General features: G+C 41.3%; 1 protein-coding gene across 3 annotated transcripts; it reads left to right on the top strand.

The window, feature by feature from the left end:
- Window positions 1-321: 321 nt before the first annotated feature.
- On the top strand, window positions 322-17,959 carry LOC115138596 (hematopoietic progenitor cell antigen CD34-like). 3 transcript variants are annotated; one of them, XM_029675624.2, is made up of 8 exons: window positions 323-490; window positions 10,083-10,190; window positions 10,349-10,584; window positions 11,098-11,178; window positions 12,961-13,081; window positions 13,177-13,229; window positions 14,701-14,850; window positions 16,662-17,959. In XM_029675624.2, exons 1-8 carry the CDS (start codon window positions 403-405, stop codon window positions 16,806-16,808), a joined length of 984 nt encoding a protein of 327 aa, XP_029531484.1. In that variant the 5' UTR covers window positions 323-402; the 3' UTR covers window positions 16,809-17,959. The 3 variants fall into 3 exon arrangements, with proteins under 3 accessions (XP_064856548.1, XP_029531484.1, XP_029531475.1); XM_029675615.2 differs by having other exon boundaries at window positions 324-490; window positions 10,346-10,584; XM_065000476.1 differs by lacking the exons at window positions 12,961-13,081; window positions 13,177-13,229 and having other exon boundaries at window positions 322-490; window positions 10,346-10,584.
- The last annotated feature ends 2,372 nt before the right edge of the window (window positions 17,960-20,331 follow it).

Below are 20,331 nucleotides of genomic sequence, written 5' to 3'. Positions count from 1 at the left end.
ACTGCTTCCCTACAAACACTTTTAGGCGTGATCTGGGGTCACAATAGAAGTGAACAACTTCACAATGTGAAGTTATAGCCACGCATTATAGACATTTCATTTTATGAACCGCAAGCATTCTAACTTTGAATAATTAGCCAATATAATTTGTATAACAAAATATAAAACTATGTTCAACTATACACCCCATTTTTCTCCTCTTCCCCCTCCTTCTGCCCCCCCCAGTAGGGGGCACTAAGGAAGGGTTAATTAACCAGTGAGAGAAGGGGTGTGGGGTTGAGCCTCAGTGAGGGAGGAGAGCCATATAAAAGTGCCAGAGCAAAAGTGGCGCTTTATCCGCCCCGCTCAAGATAGGAGGAAACCCTCCTTCTCTGTCACACATTCACACTGGACAGGAGGAGAATGTTAGCAGCAGCATCCAAAAGGAGAATGACTGAGACCCACAAAATGATAGCTTTCGCTTTGCTTTTCATCGCCACACTCCTTCACGGTAAGTCAAAATTCATACATCCATGCTTTCCGAGCTGAAGTTGAAAGAAAGCATGGCCATCTGCAGAGACAGGAAGGGTCAGGGTAGAGACTCTTCAGAAGTATCTTTGCAGTCACTGTGCCTAGAGTATAGACTAGTCTTTACATGGCAGAATATAATTTATTGTCTGGAACATAAACACTGGAAACATGCCTGATAGCAGGCTAAACCTCCCAATCCTGTACTATCTGCGTCTGATCTATCACATTTCCTGCCAATGAGAAGAGACTTCACTTGAACTTTGAGCCATGTGTCTTTGTTCTGATGGCAACACCAAACTGCACATAAACTAACATTACAACAATAGCAGTTATTTATGTTATACTTAATTGCATTCGATTTTTGTTGCCGTGGAGGATGACACATTGAGGTAGTAATTTGTTTCATCTCAAACTCATGCCATGTTCATGGGATTTATTACAGATGATGTCAATGGTAGTGGAAGTATCAGATTCTATTTCTACGAGTAGAAGACAGCTGGTTCAGCTATGGAAAGTACCTCGGTCTGAGGAACACATGCATGTAGATTAATGTTGAAAAGGAATCAGTATACAGTACCAGTCAAAAGTTTGGACACACCTACTCATTCAAGGGTTTTTCTTTATTTGGATTATTTTCTACATTGTATAGTGAAGACATCAAAACTATGAAATAACAGATATGGAATAATGTCTTAACCACAAAAGTGTTAAACAAATCCAAATATATTTTAGATTTTAGATCCTTAAAAGTATCCACCAATTTGCATTGACGATAACTTTGCACACTCTTGGCATTCTCTCAACCAGTTTCACCTGGAATGCTTTTCCAACAGTCTTGAAGGATTTCCCACATATGCTGAGCATTTGTTGGCTTCTTTTCCTTCACTCTGTGGGCCCACTAATCCCAAACCATCTCAATTGGGTTGAGGTTGGGTGATTTTTGAAGCCAGGTCATCTGATGCAGCACTCCACCGCTCTTCTTCTTGGTCAAATAGCCCTCACACAGCCCGGAGCTGTGTTGGGTCATTGTCCTGTTGAAAAACAAATGATAGTCCCACTAAGCGCAAACCAGATGGTATCGCTGCAGAATTCTGTGGTAGCCATAGGGCTATCTTCTGTATACCACCCTACCTTGTCACAACACAACTGATTGGCTCAAACGCATTAAGAAGGAAAGAAATTCCACAAATGTACTTTTAACAAGGCACACCTGTTAATTGAAATGCATTCCAGGTGACTACCTCATGAAGGTGGTTGAGAGAATGCCAAGAGTGTGCAAAGCTGTCATCAAGGCAAAGGGTGGCTACTTTTAAGAATCTCAAATCTAAAATATATTTGGATTTGTTTAACACTTTTTTCATTACTATATGATTCCAAATGTGTTATTTAATAGTTTTGATGTCTTCACTAGTCAAAATAAAGATAAAACCCTTGAATGAGTAGGTGTGTCCAAACTTTTGACTGGTATTGTATCTTACAAAATCTTGAATCTTAAGAATGGGTGGACACTTATTTAATATAATTCACCATTCAATGAAAAGATGAACATCACAATGCCATGCCAAGCTCGCTGACATAAATTACTGGTACCAGAATGCCTTACAGTTGTTCCAAGCAGTGTGATGGAGAATGCATGGGTGCAAGAGGTGGAAAAGCAACAGGAGAAGCAAGAGGTACAGTAGGGACAGAGAAACAGAGAGGGAGAAAGATGGCGAGAGTGAGAAAAGAAGGGAAAAGAACAAAGCAGTCTAAAGTTTGTTTAAAGACCGTACTTCCTGGGAAGAGACAAGTTTTTTTCCTTTCAAACAAATTCATATTTATACCATTTGTTTTATCGCTGGGTGCTACCATCAACTTTAGAGATGTAGAAGAGAGAGGGCTGTATTATGTTAGCACTACGCAGAATTACTGTAGTACGCTGGATTGAGTCAGAACTAAAAGACACTGGCATACAGTGGCTGTAGTAGGAGGGGCTTGTGAGAGATGGGGTTAGAGAAATGATTCAAAGAGCTACAGCCAAACAGCAGGATGAGGGAATCTACTAAGGTGTTGTGGAATCCCAGAACTTGATGCAATTGTAACTTTTTAATGTCACCTCTAAAAGTTCAACTAAACCAAACAGAGAATAGATGGATCTCATCTGCAATCTCTCCACCTTATTACAGCTTCACATGATGAGATTGTAAATGCCTGCCAGTCTAGGTTTGAATTTGAGTAAAACCAGTTTTCTTAACTGAAGTCTCTAACTAACATTTCTAGAGGTTGTGTTTGTGAACACACTACAAAGGATTTAAGCCATATGCTTTTCCTTGGTTAAGGAGGCTTACTAGTTTCAGAAAGAACTCGACCTGACCTCAGGGCCTGTAATTATGTGAATCATAGATATTGTTTTAGCAACATCTACTGAACACTCACATAGGAACATGGATTTGTCCCAAAACATAAGGTAATGTATACAGCAGTGAAACTGTAACGGACAATCGGTGGAGTGAAATACATACACAAGTAGAAACAGATGTCGTGTGTACTGAATCCTGACTGAAGTCCCCAGCACTTAGCTGTCATAACCGCAGGGTGGGGCAGCCATGGGTGCAGCATTAGGGCCTGATTGAAAACATGAGATCCTTCATCCTCTTTCTGGGTTTAATGCCAGGGAAAAGATGGCTGGGTTGGTTCTGGGACAGAGACAGAGATGAAGTTGGCAGGTCAGGATTCTGCTGTTTCAGTGGCAAGAGCTGCAATGCTGTGTTTATACCCCGAGGGACTGAGGTCCAATGTCACATTCCTCAGCCACTAAAAGCAGCACTTTCAGATGCAAATTCCTTAGGTCCACTAGGAGAGATGTACTATAGTGTCATACACAAGAGAAACCTGAAGAGTGACTAGAATCGCCAGTAGAGTGAGGTTTTATTCAGCATCGTTCCACCTCTAAAAGCTCAAGAACAAGAATTGACACCCACCATCTCAGATTGTTCTGAAATCGTTTCTGTTAAGATTAACATTCATGAAACATTATTTTGTTGAAATATAATTAGATCTCTGAGAAATTAAGCCAATTGATTGCATCCAAAAATTGGCCATTTTAATTTATACGATTCATATAATATTCAATAAATATAGTACCTAACATCCAATTTGGACCAAAAATATTTTAACAATGGGCAAGACATGAAGAATCTAAACGAATGGTCAAAAGCTACCGACTGAACCCCCCCCGAGCCAATCCCATCCCAACAACGAGTATATAGTATCAGTTCTCTGTCTGACAAGTAGCATGGAGCTGTGGCTCGGAGTATTGTTTCTCATCCTATGTAAGCAGCTTCATTAAATAGTACCCGCAAAACACCCGTCTCAACATCAACAGTGAAGAGGCAACTCCAGGATGCTGGACTTCTAGGCAGAGTTGCAAAGAAAAAGCCACATCTCAGACTGGCCAATAAAAATAAAATATTAAGATGGGCAAAAGAACACAGACAATGGAAGGAGGAACTCTGCCTAGAAGTCCAGCATCCCAGAGTCGCCTCTTCACTGTTGACATTGAGACTGGTGTTTTGCGGGTATTATTTAATGAATTTAATTTAATTTAATTGATTTAATTGTCATTTTTTTGTCAACGATCTACACAAAATACTCTGTCAAAATGGAATAAAACATTTGATCAATTGTAAAAAAATAAAATTATAATAATATATTTTTTAAATAACACAAATATACTGTATCTTGATTAGATAAGTATTCAACCCCTTGAGTCAAGACCTTTGGCAGCGATAACATCTGCGATTACAGCACATTATACTTTTTTTATTCTTCAAGCTCTGTCAAGTTGGTTGTTGATTATTGCTAGACAGTCATTTTCAAGTCTTGCCATAGATTTTTAAGACGATTTAAGACACAACTCTAGCTAGGCCACTCAGGAACATTCAATGACATCTTCGTAAGCAACTCCAGAGTATATATGGCCTTGTGTTTTAGGTTATTGTCCTGCTGAAAGGTGAATTTTTCTCACAGTTTCTGTTGGAAAGAAGACTGAACCTGGTTTTCTCCTAGGATTTTGCCTGTACTTAGCACTATTCCTTTTATTTGATCATAACAAACTCTAGTCCATGCTGAAGACAAGCATACTCATAACATGTATTCAGGACATAAAGGGAATGTCTTTGTTACATTTTTTGCAGTTTTACATTAGAGCCTTGTTGGAAACAGGAAGTTAGAACGGACACATGTGTCTTTGTAGTGACTGGGTGCATTAATACACCATCCAAAGTGTAATTAATAACTTCACCATGCTCAACGGGATATTAAAAGTCTGCTTCTTTTATTTTAACCATCTACTAATAGATGCCCTTCTTTGCGAGGCATTGGAAAACCTCCCTGGTTTTTGTGGTTGAATCTGTGTTTGACATTCACTGCGTGACTGATGGACCTTACAGATCATCGTATGTGTAGGGTACAGAGATGAGTTAGTCAGAAAAAAATAATGTTAAACACTATTGTTGCACACAGAGTGAGTCCATGGAACTTATTCAGTGACTTGTTATGCAAATTTGTACTCCTGAACTTATTTAGGCTTGTCAAAACAAAGGGTTTGAGTTTTTAATGAATTTGAACAAATTTCTAAAAACATAATTCCACTTTGACAATATGGGGTATTGTGTGTAGGCCAGTGACACAAAATCGAAATGTTATCCATTTTAAATTCAGGCTGTAACATAACAAAACGTGGAAAAAGTCAAGGGGTGTAAATACTTTATAAATTCTCTGTGTATATTTTTTACGAAGTCGCTTAAACGAGATCCTAAGTCATTCAAACAAGATAATCCGTAGTCTCCTCTTTTTTTGCCTTGGGCTTCAGGGCATCCATTAGTAAACACAATTAAACTGCCACAAAACTGCAGGAAAAACCAAACTCAAGTGACACCTGTATTAACAGTTGCTAGCCTACGTATACCAGTGTGAGAACAGTACTCAGTACTGTTGACTCATCTGTTTACACAGCACGCTGACTGTTTGACACCTGCTCATCATACGGATTTAGCCAATCCCATCAATGCAACACACAGCATTTAACACACTGCAACAACTGACTGTAAATGTTAAATTCCACAAGCAAACACGGTGCAAAGACAGTCGGAAATGTCCGACCTAGTGATACAGTAGCCTATCCAAAACCCTGCCAATTATTCTACACACTTTTATTTTAGAATGGCTATGACCTGTTCTTGCTTGGACAAGACTTATGTGGCTACCTGTTAGAGATAGGGAGCAGTATTTCCCCTTTGGATGAATTGCGTGCCCATAGTGAACTGCATCAAAAGCTGTCCTAAATTGCTAATATATGCATATTATTAATAATATTGGATAGAAAACACTCTGAAGTTTCTAAAAACCGTTTGAATTATGTCTGTGAGTATAACAGAACTCACAGGGCAGGCAATCTTCCAAACTAGTTTTGAAATCCTGAAAGTTGGGGCAACTTTGACGTCATCGCCCCGTCCCTTCCCAACAAGTTATGCATCTGGAAACACTTCCTATGTCTTCCACTAGATGTCCTCATTCAGTAGAAAGTGTAATGGAGCATTTGCTGGGAACTTTGACCTAATGGTAAGGAAAGTAGTAGGTGTGGCAAAAGATTTCCATGTGGTTGAGGCGCGTTTGCGTTTGAGTGCTTCGGCTGTTCCAATCAGCCCCAGATGAAAACGAATGATCCGGTTGGAATGCTATTGGATCTATATGATTATAACATCCTGAAGATTGATTCTGCACTTAGTTTGACCAGTTTCGTCGACCTGTAATATGTAATTTGGAAGTTTTGATGCAAAGTTATCCTGGACCAGAAGTCATTTTTTGGGCATTTGAGCTGAAAGTGGTAGCAAATGCTGCTACTTGGACACTAGAATTGAACATTATGAAACAAAACGATTTATTGTTGAACTAGGACTCCTTGCACTACATTCTTATGGAAGATCATCAAAGGTAAGGGAATATTTATGTTGTAATTTTGTAGTTCTGTTGACTCCAACATGGCGGAGAAATATTGTTACGTCTGAGCGCCGTCTCAGATTATTGCAATGTTAGGCTTTTTCTGTAACGTTAAAAAAAAAATGTGACACAGCAGTTGCATTAAGAACCAGTGTATCTTTTTAATTATATGTAGAACATGTATCTTTAGTCAAAGTTTATGATGAGTATTTCTGTTATCTGGCGTAGCTTTCTATAATTCCTCTGGATATTTTGGAGAATTTTCTGAACATGGCGTCAATGTAAACCGAGATTTATGGATATAAAATGCATATTATCGAACAAAACGTAAATGTACTGTGTAACATGTCATATGACTGTCATCTGATGAAGATTTTCAAGAGGTTAGTGATTGATTTAAAAAAAAATCCTGCTTTTGTCATTTTATCTTTTGCTGTACAAAATGGCTACGTTTTTTTCTTTGTTTTGGTGGTGGTCTAACATAAATATATGTTGTGTTTTCGCCGTAAAACATTTAAAAAATCGGACATGCTGGCTAGATGAACAAGGTGTTTATCTTTCATTTGAGGTATTGGACTTGTTAATGTGTGGAGGTAAAATATTTCTAAGAATATTTTTTGCATTCCCTAAGCCACCGTTTCAGCTGGGGGGGGGGGGGGTTCCTGTAGGGGAACCCATAGCCTCAAGAGGTTTTAACCAGAAAACAACAATGTGTTACTGTATGGAGAAATGACAGGGAGGGAGGAGAGAGTCGTAATGAGATCTACAGAATTATCATAATGCCTAGTGGGTGAGGTAATGACGTTGTGTGAGAGGAGTGGAAAGGGAAAGGAGGGGGCCATTAGTATCTCAGTAAACATGTTCAATCTCAGGAAAAAGGGAGTCAGACGCATGACTTATTAGTGTTTTTATACCAGTACTATCTATGTCAGTTTAGTCTATTAAACATACACTGCCCAGCATTGTATCCACTGTATTAGCACTGTCCGTAGTAGCTGACAATAGTAGCATTCAATAGTAGAAACTATTAAGTCTGGAACTTCACGTAAAACAGGCTTTCACCTCAGAGGGCCTGATGGGTAGAAGTAGTAAAATAACACATTTTTGGAGAAAAAGTATTAATTCAATATCACTGTGAGCCAACAATTTCAGTAAACAGTAGAATATTTCGGCAAGGAGTTCAGATGTTTAACAGGCTAGCTAGATGGAAACTTAATTCACCTAGATGATTTGATATTGTGTATTCTACTGACTAATGAGTCTGAAACGGGCACTGGTGTTGTCTAGGGAAGCATAGCTCTCCTATTACTTCTTCGTGGCATATGAGAGCTGGGACTGAGATGGAGTCAGTATCAAATCCCATTAGTCTAAAAGACATGGCCATCCCCATGTAAGGGTATCAGTGATATATCAAGACCCCCATTCAAAAGGCCCCACTTACAGGCACAGACGGGCACAAGGGTCTTATATTTCACTTTAAAACTTGCCATGGCGTTTATATGCCCATGGTTTCACCCTGTTGGAGGATAATGGGTGTTACACACTGGAGAGATATCCTTACCCTCTTTTAGCAGTGAGTGTTACCTCTCTTATAGCATAAGCCTGGCAAAGAAGACTTTAGACAAACCATATTTGATGGTTGGTTTATTGAAATATCAAATGCTTCAAGGGTTTAGAAATTATAAGTTCGTTTTCGAGAGTGTGAAAGCGGTGCAGGTGTTATACTGAAACAAATATAAACGCAACATGCAACAATTTCAAAATATTTACTGAGTTATAGTTCATATGAGGAAATAAGTTAATTGAAATATATTCATTAGGCCCTAACCTATGGACTTCACATGACTGGGAATACAGATATGCATCTGTTGGTCACAGATACCTTTAAAAAAAATGGGGCTCACAATGGGCAACAGAATCTCATCACTGTATTTGTATGCATTCAAATTGCCATCAATCAAATGCAATTGCATTCGTTGTCCATAGCTTATGCCTGCCCGTACCATAAGCCCACTGCCATCATGGGACACTCTGTTCACATTGTTGAACATCAGCAAACCGCTTGCCCACACGACACCATCCACACGGTCTGCAGTTCTGAGGCTCATGAAACATGGGACAAACACGTTACATGTTGCATTTATGTGTTTGTTCAATGTATATTAATCCACATGAGTAGTTAAGTAGTTTTGAAGAAGTAAGAATCGTATCTGTCCAGCCACATAGCTAACTGGGTATGAGGACATGAATGCACATACTAAGACTTTAAAGAGTGTAATAATATAACTTCCATTTCCAGTAAATGACACAGAGGCCTATGTATTAATGTCTGTCATTAGACCAGAGAGACATTTCCCTGGGGGGCTCGTACCTACCATCCCAGCGGGAGTGTGTCTGGGGTCAGGCTCCCTGGCTGGCAGCGACAAGAGAACGTTTATTTGCACTGGGGCCGTGTTCCCACGCATCCAAGAAATCTACTTGAAACAGTTACTGAGGAAGTCCCGCAGCATCATCAAGGAGCCCACTCATGAGCTGTTCACTCCCTTACCATCGGACAGACGGTATCGGAGCATGGTCTGCAACAGTTTCTATCTAAAAGCCATCAGACTGCTATACACTTCAACTGGACTGAGGACCTGCACGGACTCTCCGTCCCTTAGCACACACACACACACACACACACACACACACACACACACACACACACACACACACACACACACACACACACACACACACACACACACACATCACAATTGCTGCTACCACTCTTATTTACTATTGCTAATAGTGCACAATTTAAACACTTGGCCTACAATCCCCCCTTTTCTGATACATGTGTAAACATTGTACTATAAATTGTGCCTTCCTGTATTATACTGATGCTAAAATGTTTATTCTATTCTACTGAGCCATTTACTTTGTTGGCATTCTTGTATTTTATTATTGTTGAGAAGGAGCCTGCAAGTAAGCATTTCATTGGACGGTGTCTACCATGTTTATTCTGTACATGAGACTAATAAGACTAGAAACTTGAACTTGGAACAGGCTGAGCTGAAGACTTATCCCACAGTTAGGCTATTAATTACAGGCCCTTCTTTAGTGCTGCATGGGGCCTAATTGATTCCAGGTCAGGCCCTGGGTGGAGTCTATTAGAGACGGGCACCATTGGTTTAACACAAACACCTCACTCTAGATTACATTCACAGCCCATGAGACCCCCCCCCCCCCTTGGGATCACTACTAATACCAGAATATATTGGTGTGGCAGGATTGCTATCAGTTCTGCGAGTCCAGGTGCTAAGTCAAGTCTGTTTGCACACATGCTGTAGAATTAATGTGGTGATATAAGCCAGGGTAGGTCTGGGCTCAGTTGAGCATAGCTTGGAAATTCAACGTCATGTAAAAGTCAATACAAATGACCATGTAGCTTGGTGTAAATTAGAATAGCAACCCTCAAGATAAGTGACACAGAAGACTCTACTCTTTCAGGATTGGACATCATTGTTGTGACAAAGTTGTCATAGTAGCTACAGTACATGTTGGGATGCAAGTGTTATACTATAAGTTATCCAATTGTTGTTCTCTTCCAGGTGGCGTAGTTGCAGAATACGAGGTTGTTACTGGGCCCACACGGCCAGTGAATGATGCTGGAGTCATTCGTGGGGATGACATTGCTACTACACAACTGTCAGATGAAGGTAAGACAATTATCCATTAGCAGATTATCTCCACAGAGCCACTATGGGTGTTGCTGTATTTATATACCGTCCTATAGGCTCATCCCATCATTTTTTGTCAACAAAGAATTAAATGCAATTGGACATAGACCTAAAACCCTAATCCTTTTTTTCAGAAGCAGATACACCCTTTGTACAGATCATTGTATTCCCCAGTATTCCTGGACTGGACCTCTCAGACATTTTAGATGATACCACAGTGGCTCCAGTCACCAAGGTGGTAGAGGAGACCACAGACATGAGGGAGGCCACAGGGAAGGCTGGTGAAGCAGCAACCACAGACGACGACCAGGAGACCCAGGCTCCCCAGCAGATTCTGACCTCCCAGTCAAGTGACATGGTGCTCATTCCAGAGGTGATCCTAGAGTGCAGTGACAATACCATCCAAATTGGGCCTCCCGAGTGGCGCAGCGGTCTAAGGCACAGCATCGCAGTATCACTACAGTTCCGGGTTCAATCCTGGGCTATATCGCTGCTGGCCGCGACCGGGAGACCCATGATGCGGCACACAATTGGCCCTGTGTTGTCTGGGTTAGGGGAGGGTTTGGCCGGCCGCGATGTCCTTGTCCCATTGCGCTCTAGTGACTCCTTGTGGCGAGCCAGGCACAGGCAAGCTGACTTCGGTCACCAGTTGTTACGGTGTTTCCTCTGACACATTGGTGTGGCTGGCTTCCGCGTTAAGCATGCACTGTGTTGCAGCGATGGGACAAGACTAACTACCAATTGAATATCACAAAAAGGGGTAAAAAGTACAAAAAAATATATAATATTATTTGTATTTTTTATACCATCCAAATCACCCAATCAAAGTACAGAATGAATGACACACACTCTAGTCTAACTGAAGTGGTCTGGTCTCTCTCCACAGGCTGGTGTGATGTGTGTTGATAAAGAAGCGGTCCAGGACAGAGATGCAGTGAGTCTGAAACTAAAGGCCTCGTCCAGCTGTGTAAGTACTGTCCACGCCACAGGTATGCACGCACATGTATGGACACACACCTCACCAAAAGAAAAGCCACTGCCTTCCTGATCTGACATTCAGGAAACCCTCTTGGCAGCAGTGTCCACCTCAGTTCAAACTGTATCCAGAGGGTAGTCTCAAGGTGGAAAATGTGAGCGGAAGCTAAGATGGTCAGAGTAAGAAGTTAGATGATTGGGTCTTGAAGCAAAATCATAACAGGAAAAAGGAAAATGAGTTTGTTTACAGAGATGCCACTTTCAATTTGCCCCTTTTCAAATCATTGCTCATGAGCTAAGAAGGAAATTCCTCTTCATTAATCAGCAGTGATTAATATGTCTCCAGTGGGCATTTTTCAAGGAGGCAAGTGGCACACCAGCCCTTCTCCTCCCTAGTTATGCCTGCCAGGTGAGGAGGGGGGGTCAAAATAGTTTATTTACAACTCAAGGTATGCCTTCAGGAGAGAGGTCCAGAGAGGGCGAGAAGAACGTGTCGAAAGGTTTGGCGTGAAGGGTGGCTGGGCGGTGGTGGGGCTGCTGTAGCGTATGTATCAAAGTGATTCCTCAGCATCTTGGGGCAGTGCCAGTTGGGCTAACAGGAATTCCGCTCCGTGCAGGTCGGGCCAGGTAAGGGAAGGGATGTCTGGCATTTCTCAGCTGTGTCTGTCTGCCTGCTGTCTGGAGCTCCAGCTCCTCTGATCTCAATCAAGATTAAATTGTATTAAATGGTTCCCTGGAATAGAGGAGTCTCCCATTAAGAGGCCTATGTAACCTATGTAACAGTATTGAATGGGACCAAACTCCCCCCACTCTTTCTCCATTTAGGCTTGCATTGGAAAGACCCTGCAGCATGGCATGTAATCAGTGACACGCTCACTCTTACACCAGATTAAGCGTTATGACTTGATTGGCTTCATCCGGGTTAGACACCACATTTCCTTTGATGTGGGGGATCTTAATGACACATCCATGTATGTTTCCAATTATGAGGATCATATTTAGATTTTAAAAAAACTTTAAAAAATCAATTATAAACAAATTACTGATGAATACTGATACAATTCTGAGGTAAATGGTGCGCTACACAATATAGCTGCATCAGGGGCTGGAGGCAAAACATGTTTTACCTTGAGCTAACAGCAACTACTCAAACTTCTAATAGAACATTCCTGAATGATAACATAAAGTAGGCTAGCAAATACATGTCATCCAATGACCCCTCACCCTTCAATTCTAACCCCTTACAGAGAGTACTCGGAAATAAGTTGATTCATGGAAAAGAGAAGTGAATAAAACTGTTTTCAACATAGATTATAGTTTGTGTGCTGTACATGAATTATATTCTACATGCTCTGAGTGCCATAGCAGATGAGGCCTTGAGAGCGGTCTAGTTTCCTTGGCAGAGCCCGTGAGCTTTGTAATGAGGCCAGCTGTCCACTTTGGGGCTGGGATCAAGGGTTTGAGAAGAGCTGTCTGTGGGGGCTGGTGGCTCTATTTGGATCATGTTACATGGGGTGGAGTATAATTGCACAAGGTTTTGGTATCATTTTTTTGGCTTATGGGAAAGAAAGAAAGATGGGATGAGGTAGGTTCCTCTCAGGGTATACATTTCTAAAGAGCCATAGTTGCGAATGTGTATGCACATTAATGTACTGTATGTGAGCACATTTCGGGAAGACAATTCCCACTTCAGTTATCTAAATGACAAGGACTAACCAGAGGTTCTGTAGCCCCAAGTGCAAACACTTTATTAATCCAACTAGTCTTTCCACAGGAAGAGACCAGGTCTAAAATCGAAAGTGTTCTGGAGCACCTGTGTGGGGTCGACTGTAAACTGGAGGTCTTTCAGGAGGACGACTCTAATGAAATCCTGATCTTTGGCCAATACATAGAAGGTTAGCCTCATCCTCTGCTTTTTAATTATGTGGGATGATTTTGATAGTCTGTTGTTGAAAAAATATGAACCAAATCACATGTTCTCTTCTTACAGCTGATGCTAAAGGAATGGCAGAGAAGTTCAACAATGACAATATAAAAGACAAGGTAGAGTCTCGCGCATCTTTATTTCTAATTAAATACCAGGAAAACAACACATTATTCCAATTCCACATATGAAGTTCACAGAATTCACACCACGTACACATCCATGTCTGAGTCATGAGAAAGACATTATGTTCAGTGGCCACTGCAGTCACACCTACAATAAAGGACTTTAATTTGTGCACAGTGGTAAGTGAGGTAAAGTCACAGTGCTGATTTGGCTCCTGATCTAACCACAGTGAAATAAACAAGGAGACATGCCTCCACCACAGACATGATTCCTCGCTCACGGCTCCAAGCTGCCGGGAAGATGTTGCATGACAAACACAAATGTCCCGGTGGACATGGTGTTGAGTGTTCCCAGCGGGAATGAGGAATGGGGGATCCTTCTCATGCTCCCTCCAACCATGTTGTCCTTTTGACATTAGACACTCTGTGCTCCATCTCTACACCCGCTCTTACACCCCTTGCAGCACTAAAAAAAGTTTAGTGAGCTGCACCCAGCCACACTTTTCTCATTATGTTGGTCAGTCAGTTCAATGGCACCTTTGTGTTCAGACTTTGCTGTGGAGGGTTGGGAGATTATGCCCTTTCTCCACTCAGTCAGTTATCTCTATACTGTATAGCCTTACGATAGCCCTGGGTACAGAAAGCCTGTAGTCATCCTCTACATCAGGGATGGGTAACTTTGATGGGGGCCACAAAAAAACATAACTCATTATGTGGGTCTTCGTTTGTAGTTTTACAGCTATTTTACTGCAGTTCTACACACTTTACCATAGGGTGGAGGTAAATGTTTGCAGTTTTTAACATGATAACTGATGATCAAATGGGCAGTACCCTGGTTAGTAATTCAACCATGCTTACCACAAGTTTAGATAGCTGGCCGCTAAACTAATTTACCAATCTAAAATAAAATTGCTGACATAGGCTAATTGAGTTTTATTTGTTTTATTTTAATTTCACCTTTATTTAAGCAGGTAGGCCAGCTGAGAACAAGTTCTCATTTACAACTGCGACCTGGCCAAGATAAAGCAAAGCAGTGTGACAAAAACAACAATGTTACACAACCAAATTTTTAAATTGCACCTTGTATATTCTATTATTCTAACTCTCAACAGGAAGTTGAGACCCCGACTGTTTTAATTGGTACATGGTCTACTGAAGGGGGCTGCCAGTTGCCTATCCCGGCTCTACAGTCTAGGGGTAAAATATCCTGATCCAGATGGCATCAGAGGCCCTGCTATTACTAGTGACAGTATACAATCTATACCAGAAAAATGCAGATGACTGCTGTAATTCACACAGGGTATTTTGTAAGAAAGACCATGTATAGTTCCAGCCATGCAGGGATTGTGGATTCTTTGCATGTAAAACTATTTAGAACTTTTTTCCCCGTCCCCCCTGCGTCCCCCTCACATTTATGAAAACCCTGAATTCCTGATATTAACGTGTATAACTCTTGTCTCTCCAGATTGATTTTGAGGAAGCTGTTCCTCGCTGGGGGAAGAACTCCAAGCTAGTGCTGGTCTCCCTGCTGCTCACTGGACTGCTCCTGGCTATTCTTCTCATCGCAGGCTACTACCTGAAAACCCACCGCCCACCACCCAAGGGAGCGAGACTGGTGAGTGGTCATGATATGAGAGAGACCCATAGAAAGATAAAACTGTAAAGGACCAAGTTCACTGGGAAGACTGGGTGGTTGATGCACCTCTTGCTTGTCTATTTAAAATGTTATGACTGGATTTAAGGTGAGGTTATCCTTTGGTTGCTTCCTCACTCAAACCCACACTCACATAAACAGCTCTAAGTCTTCTCTGCTGTTTCTATTTCATCCTCATAACAAGTTACATTTTTTTTTCTCCTACAAAAGCCTCATGAGATTGTCTGAAATAGCTTTCATATGGGCCACGCCCATATGCTGGTTTAGACAAAAGTATATGGCACTGCCTTCCTTTGGCGTCTTCTTTTCACAGTCAATCGTCATAGGCATCACATAAACTAACCTCAATCTCATCTGATTGACAAAAACATTCCTAACCTCAGCCCAGACTCCCTATCTCCACCATACATGTTTACATTGCATCATAGAGTGATTGTGTTTTATTTGTACATTTAAAAAAACATTTTTTTTAATTTTATTGAACCTTTATTTAACTAGGCAAGTCCAATCACTGAGATGAGATTAGAGATACTGGTTAGAACTGCCCTGCAATATAAAAAACACTCACAAAATGTGAGTGTTTGCTATTCACATGAAGCATTGCCTGATGTGAACCATGCCTCAAAAACAAAGATCTCAGAAGACTAAGAATAGTTGACTTACATAAAGCTGGAAAGGGTTACAAAAGTATCTCTAAAAGCCCTGATGTTCATCAGTCCACGGCAAGACAAATTGTCTACAAATAGAGAAAGTTCAGCACTGTTGCTACTCTCCCTAGGAGTGGCCGTCCTGCAAAGATTACTGCAAGAGCACAGCGCAGAATGCTCAATGAGGTTAAGAAAATTCCTAGTCTCAGCTAAAGACTTACAGAAATCTCTGTGACATGCTAACATCTCTGTTGACGAGTTTACTATATGTAAAACACTAAACAAGAATGGTTTTCATGGAAGGACACCACGGAAGAAGCCACTGCTGTCCAAAAACCCCATTGCTGCACGTCTGAAGTATGCAAACGAGCACCTGAATGTTCCACAGCACTACTGGCAAAATATTCTGTGGACAGATTAAACTAAAGTTGAGTTGTTTGGAAGGAAGGAACACAACACTATGTGTGGAGGAAAAAAAGGCACAGCACACCAACATCAAAACCTCATTCCCAACTGTAAAATATGGTGGAGGCAGCATCATGGTTTGGGGCTGATTTGCTGCCTCGGGGCCTGGACAGCTTGCTACAGTATCATTGACAGAAAAATGCATTCCCATGTTTAAGCAGAATTCCTCCTGACCGTTGTGCAGGTCTGCTCCGCTTGGTTGAGGTTATTGCTGCCAAAGGAGGGTCAAACAGTTATTAAATCCAAGGGTTCACATACTTTTCCACCCTGCACTGTGAATGTTTACACGGTGTGTTCAATAGACATTAAATCTATAATAGTTTGTGTGTTATTAGTTTAAGCAGACTGTATTTGTTTATTGGTGTGACTTAGATGAAGATCAGATCAAATGTTATGACCAATTGATGCAAAAACCCGGGTAATTCCAAAGGGTTCACATACTTTTTCTTGCCACTATATAAAACCTGTCCTAAACTCAATAATCAGTGCAAACTGTATGTGATGTGCCGTTGTTTGCTATTCCTTCAGTTGAATCTGTACTGTTATCACAATATTTCAGTAGTAAGTCCAAGCTCTATACCTCAACACTTATGGCCCATCCCAGTCTGCCATCAGTGTTTCTTTAATTGAATCTATATGGTTCCTCTGTTGTGCCTGCAGGCCGAAGAGGGTTTCCAGGTGGATGAGGAGAACCAGGCCAACACCCTGGTGTCTGTGGCCCCTCTGCAACCACAGGAGCCCCTGGACAAGCCCCCCACCAACGGCCACTCCGCCACCCAGACCCCCGTTGCCGACACCGAAATGTGAACAAGCTCTGAAGGACACCCCCACCGCCCCATTCCTCCATCACCACATTCCCAATACCTCTCCCCCTTAGAGTTACCTGGGGATACTGCACTCTGACACAGACACAGATTCAACATCCAACCCCACATGATCCAACCCTCCACCCCCAGGATGATGACAATGAGGAAACTGATGACGACGATGCCTGTAATGTGAAGAAGAGATTGTGATCACTGGCCTCTATTAGGTTTCAGTAGCATCAGAGAAGGAGCCTAAACTCAGTTTGGGGGACTGGACAGCTGGGACACAGACTGCAGTCCAGAAACAATAATTACAGCAAAGGAAGGGCAACAGATCACCAAAATTGACAGTTTGTGTTGCTGTTTCCAAATTCAAGTATAAATCAAGGTATATGCTATATCTTAAACACTTGCAGATCTGAAATGTACTCATTTGAACTAAAGGGTCATTGTAGTTTAAAGTATTGATTGCTTGGTTCATTTGTTTGTATGATCTTATGTGATTGTTTTTTGACTTGCCTGTTCGAGGTAAGAAGTCAAATTTGGGTAACAGAAGTGGAGAAAGAGTGATTCAATTAATGGAGATCATTTGAACCATTTGAAGAGGTTGAATAGGCAGCTTTAAAATAAGTATCAATATGACTGGCTAATGCAGAGCTCAGAGTTGAATCCTGTTAATCGAGGCCTGTCATAAATTGTGTGAGGGGCTGCCGTATGTTTGTTTCAGAATTATGTACAGTAGGCTTAGTGTGTCACTATTTATCAAGACAAACTTTCTATTGTATAGTTTTTTCTGTTCTGACTTACCACTGTGTCTTTGAGAATGTTGAACCAGGTAGACTCATTTTATCATTCAGGAAAACAGGCAGACAAGTTTTGTGTGGCGAATTTGATCAATAATATTAGTCTCTATGGTGCACTGCCGCTAGATTTGGACAAAACCCCTAACATATTCAACATTTCAAAGACACTTTATGTCCTCAATAAATCAGTCCATCATGAAACATACATACATGGATGAAAGTAAAGCTGTATTTTAGCTATTGTTTTTTAAGGACTGATTGTTTTCATACCATATTGCATGTGTACATATGCCCTTTTTCTCGGTTTGTAATATCTGTGTCCCACATAAATTCTGATTGTGTCAATGTTGCTACTGTTTCTTTGTCTTTCTGACCATGTCACACTAGCCTGACCATGTCACAAAGCATGGCACACACTTCCATCTCTTTATAGACCCCATATGAGGAACAGTGAAGGCATTATTCCAATGAGGTTCTTATGACACCTACAACTGTTTTGGGCTTCTTTAAAAAAACATCTTTATAAACCAAATGTTTAATGTGTAATCAAAAAGGTATCAAAGGCTATACATTTTTTTTCTCAACTAGATACAGTTTACAGTATTAACTAGCATTGCCTGATGAATTTACCCACAGATTACATTATTTTAGACATTGAATTATCTGACAGTGTATGCTAATCATGTATATTTCTATACCATTCATCTAATACCATTCTAGATATCATATGACAGCCACAAATGTTTGTTTATGGTCATGGATATGACGTGTGTTAATTGTTGCTGCAGAGTCCATACAGAACTAGATCTACCCTATTCTATGGGGAACTGACGAGCATCTGTGGTACAGGGATAGCATGATAGTTAGTGGGCCTGCCCTCGTACAGGTGTAGGATTTTAAATTTGATCACCCTGTTGCAGGAGAACTTTCAAACTTGTAGTATATTTGAGGTTTAAAAGGCTTTTGAAGTTTGTAATTTCCACTTTGAAATTTCAGACATGATTTCCCTTACGAAAAATGTATCATCCCCTACAAAAATGTCCATGAATTATAATCCACATTTCCTGTTGCTGCAGGATTCTTTTCCTGCTGTAGCAAACTGGTTTAAATTAAGATCCTACATCTGTACTATAAAAGTTCTTACATCAGGCTTTAAGTAGATCCCTATGGACCAGGGAACAACTATGGGTGTTAATGTTTAAATCACCAGGGAGGTGTATGCAGAGCAACCCCTGCACAATGTGTACTGTACAGAAGTCATAGGAAGTATTCTGCCCTTATGCATTCTTATTTCGACATGAAACCCATCACTTGTGTGCTTGGCCAAAGAACTCTATATTAAATGTCATCTGACCAGAGCACTAGTTCCAATCCAAGTGCCAAAGCTGTTCAGCAAACTCCAGACGGTGCCATGATCAGATGACATGAAAATAGAGCTCTTTAGCCACAAACACCAGTGGTGGGTTTCAAATTTAAAAAACTGAAGCATATTCAGAAAAGTACCTCATACCTACTGTAAAATATGGTGGTGGATCTTTGATGTTATTGGGATATTTTGCTTCCACTGGTCCCGGGGAACTTGTTAAGGTCAACGGCATCATGAACTTTACAAGGTACCAGGACATTTCAGCCAAAAACCTGGTAGCCTCTGCTAGGAGGCTGAAACTTGGCCGCAAGTGGATCTTCCAGCAAGACAACCACAAGCACACATCAAAATACACAAAGAAGGGTCCTCCCGAGTGGCACAGTGGTCTAATGCACTGCATCGCAGTGTTAGCTGTGCCTCTAGAGATTCTGGGTTTGAGTCCAGGCTCTGTCACAGCCGGCCGCGACCGGGAGCCCCATGGGACGGCGCACAATTTGCCCAGTGTCATCCGGGTTAGGGGAGGGTTTGGCCGACAGGGATGCCCTTGTCCCATCGCGCACTAGCAACTCCTGTGGTGGGCCGTGCACAGTGCACGCTGACACGGTGTTTCCTGCGACATGTTGGTGCAGCTGGCTTCCGGGTTAAGTGAGCAGTGCGGTTTGGTTGGGTTGTGTTTTGGAGGACACACGGCTCTCGACCTTCGTCTCTACAGAGTCCGTACGGGAGTTGCAGCGATGAGACAATATTTCAATGACCAATTGGATACCATGAGAAGGTGTTAAAAGTAACAAAAAAATAAAATACACAAAAATTATAAATTGACCAAAAAATCTAAAATGTTCAATGGCCATCTCAGTCTCCAGACTTGAACCCCATTGAAAACCTGTTATTTGAATAAAAGATGACAGTCCATAAGAGTAGAAAAAGGATATCAAGGATCTGGAAATATTCTGTATGAAGGAATGGTCTAAGATCCCTACCCAATGTGTTCTCCAATCTCATAAAAACATTTGAGAAAAAGGCTCAGTGCTGTTATCCTTGCAAGGTGAGGTATTGTAAGGTTTTGAAAACGGGTTTTTTATTTTTTTATTTTACCTTTATTTAACCAGGCAAGTCAGTTAAGAACACATTCTTATTTTCAATGACGGCCTGGGAACAGTGGGTTAACTGCCTGTTCAGGGGCAGAACGACAGATTTGTACCTTGTCAGCTCGGGGGTTTGAACTCGCAACCTTCCGGTTACTAGTCCAACGCTCTAACCACTAGGCTACCCTGCCGCCCCGCCCCGGGTGCCAATCATCTTGAGAAAAAAGTATTACTTCTTTAAACAACAACAAAAACATTTGAGAAATTGCA

Source organism: Oncorhynchus nerka, linkage group LG2 (genome assembly GCF_034236695.1).
Source record: "Oncorhynchus nerka isolate Pitt River linkage group LG2, Oner_Uvic_2.0, whole genome shotgun sequence".
Lineage (NCBI taxonomy): Eukaryota > Metazoa > Chordata > Actinopteri > Salmoniformes > Salmonidae > Oncorhynchus > Oncorhynchus nerka.
Note: the sequence above shows the minus strand (reverse complement) of the source record. Positions and strands in the feature narration are given on the sequence as shown.

Excerpts from the sequence above, each read along its gene's own strand:
- LOC115138596 (XM_029675615.2), top strand. The coding sequence starts at position 403 with ATGTTAGCAGCAGCATCCAAAAGGAGAATGACTGAGACCCACAAAATG. Across the intron at positions 10,191-10,345 it reads TACACAACTGTCAGATGAAG|AAGCAGATACACCCTTTGTA; the intron begins GTAAGACAATTA and ends CCTTTTTTTCAG. Across the intron at positions 13,082-13,176 it reads CTTTGGCCAATACATAGAAG|CTGATGCTAAAGGAATGGCA; the intron begins GTTAGCCTCATC and ends CTCTTCTTACAG.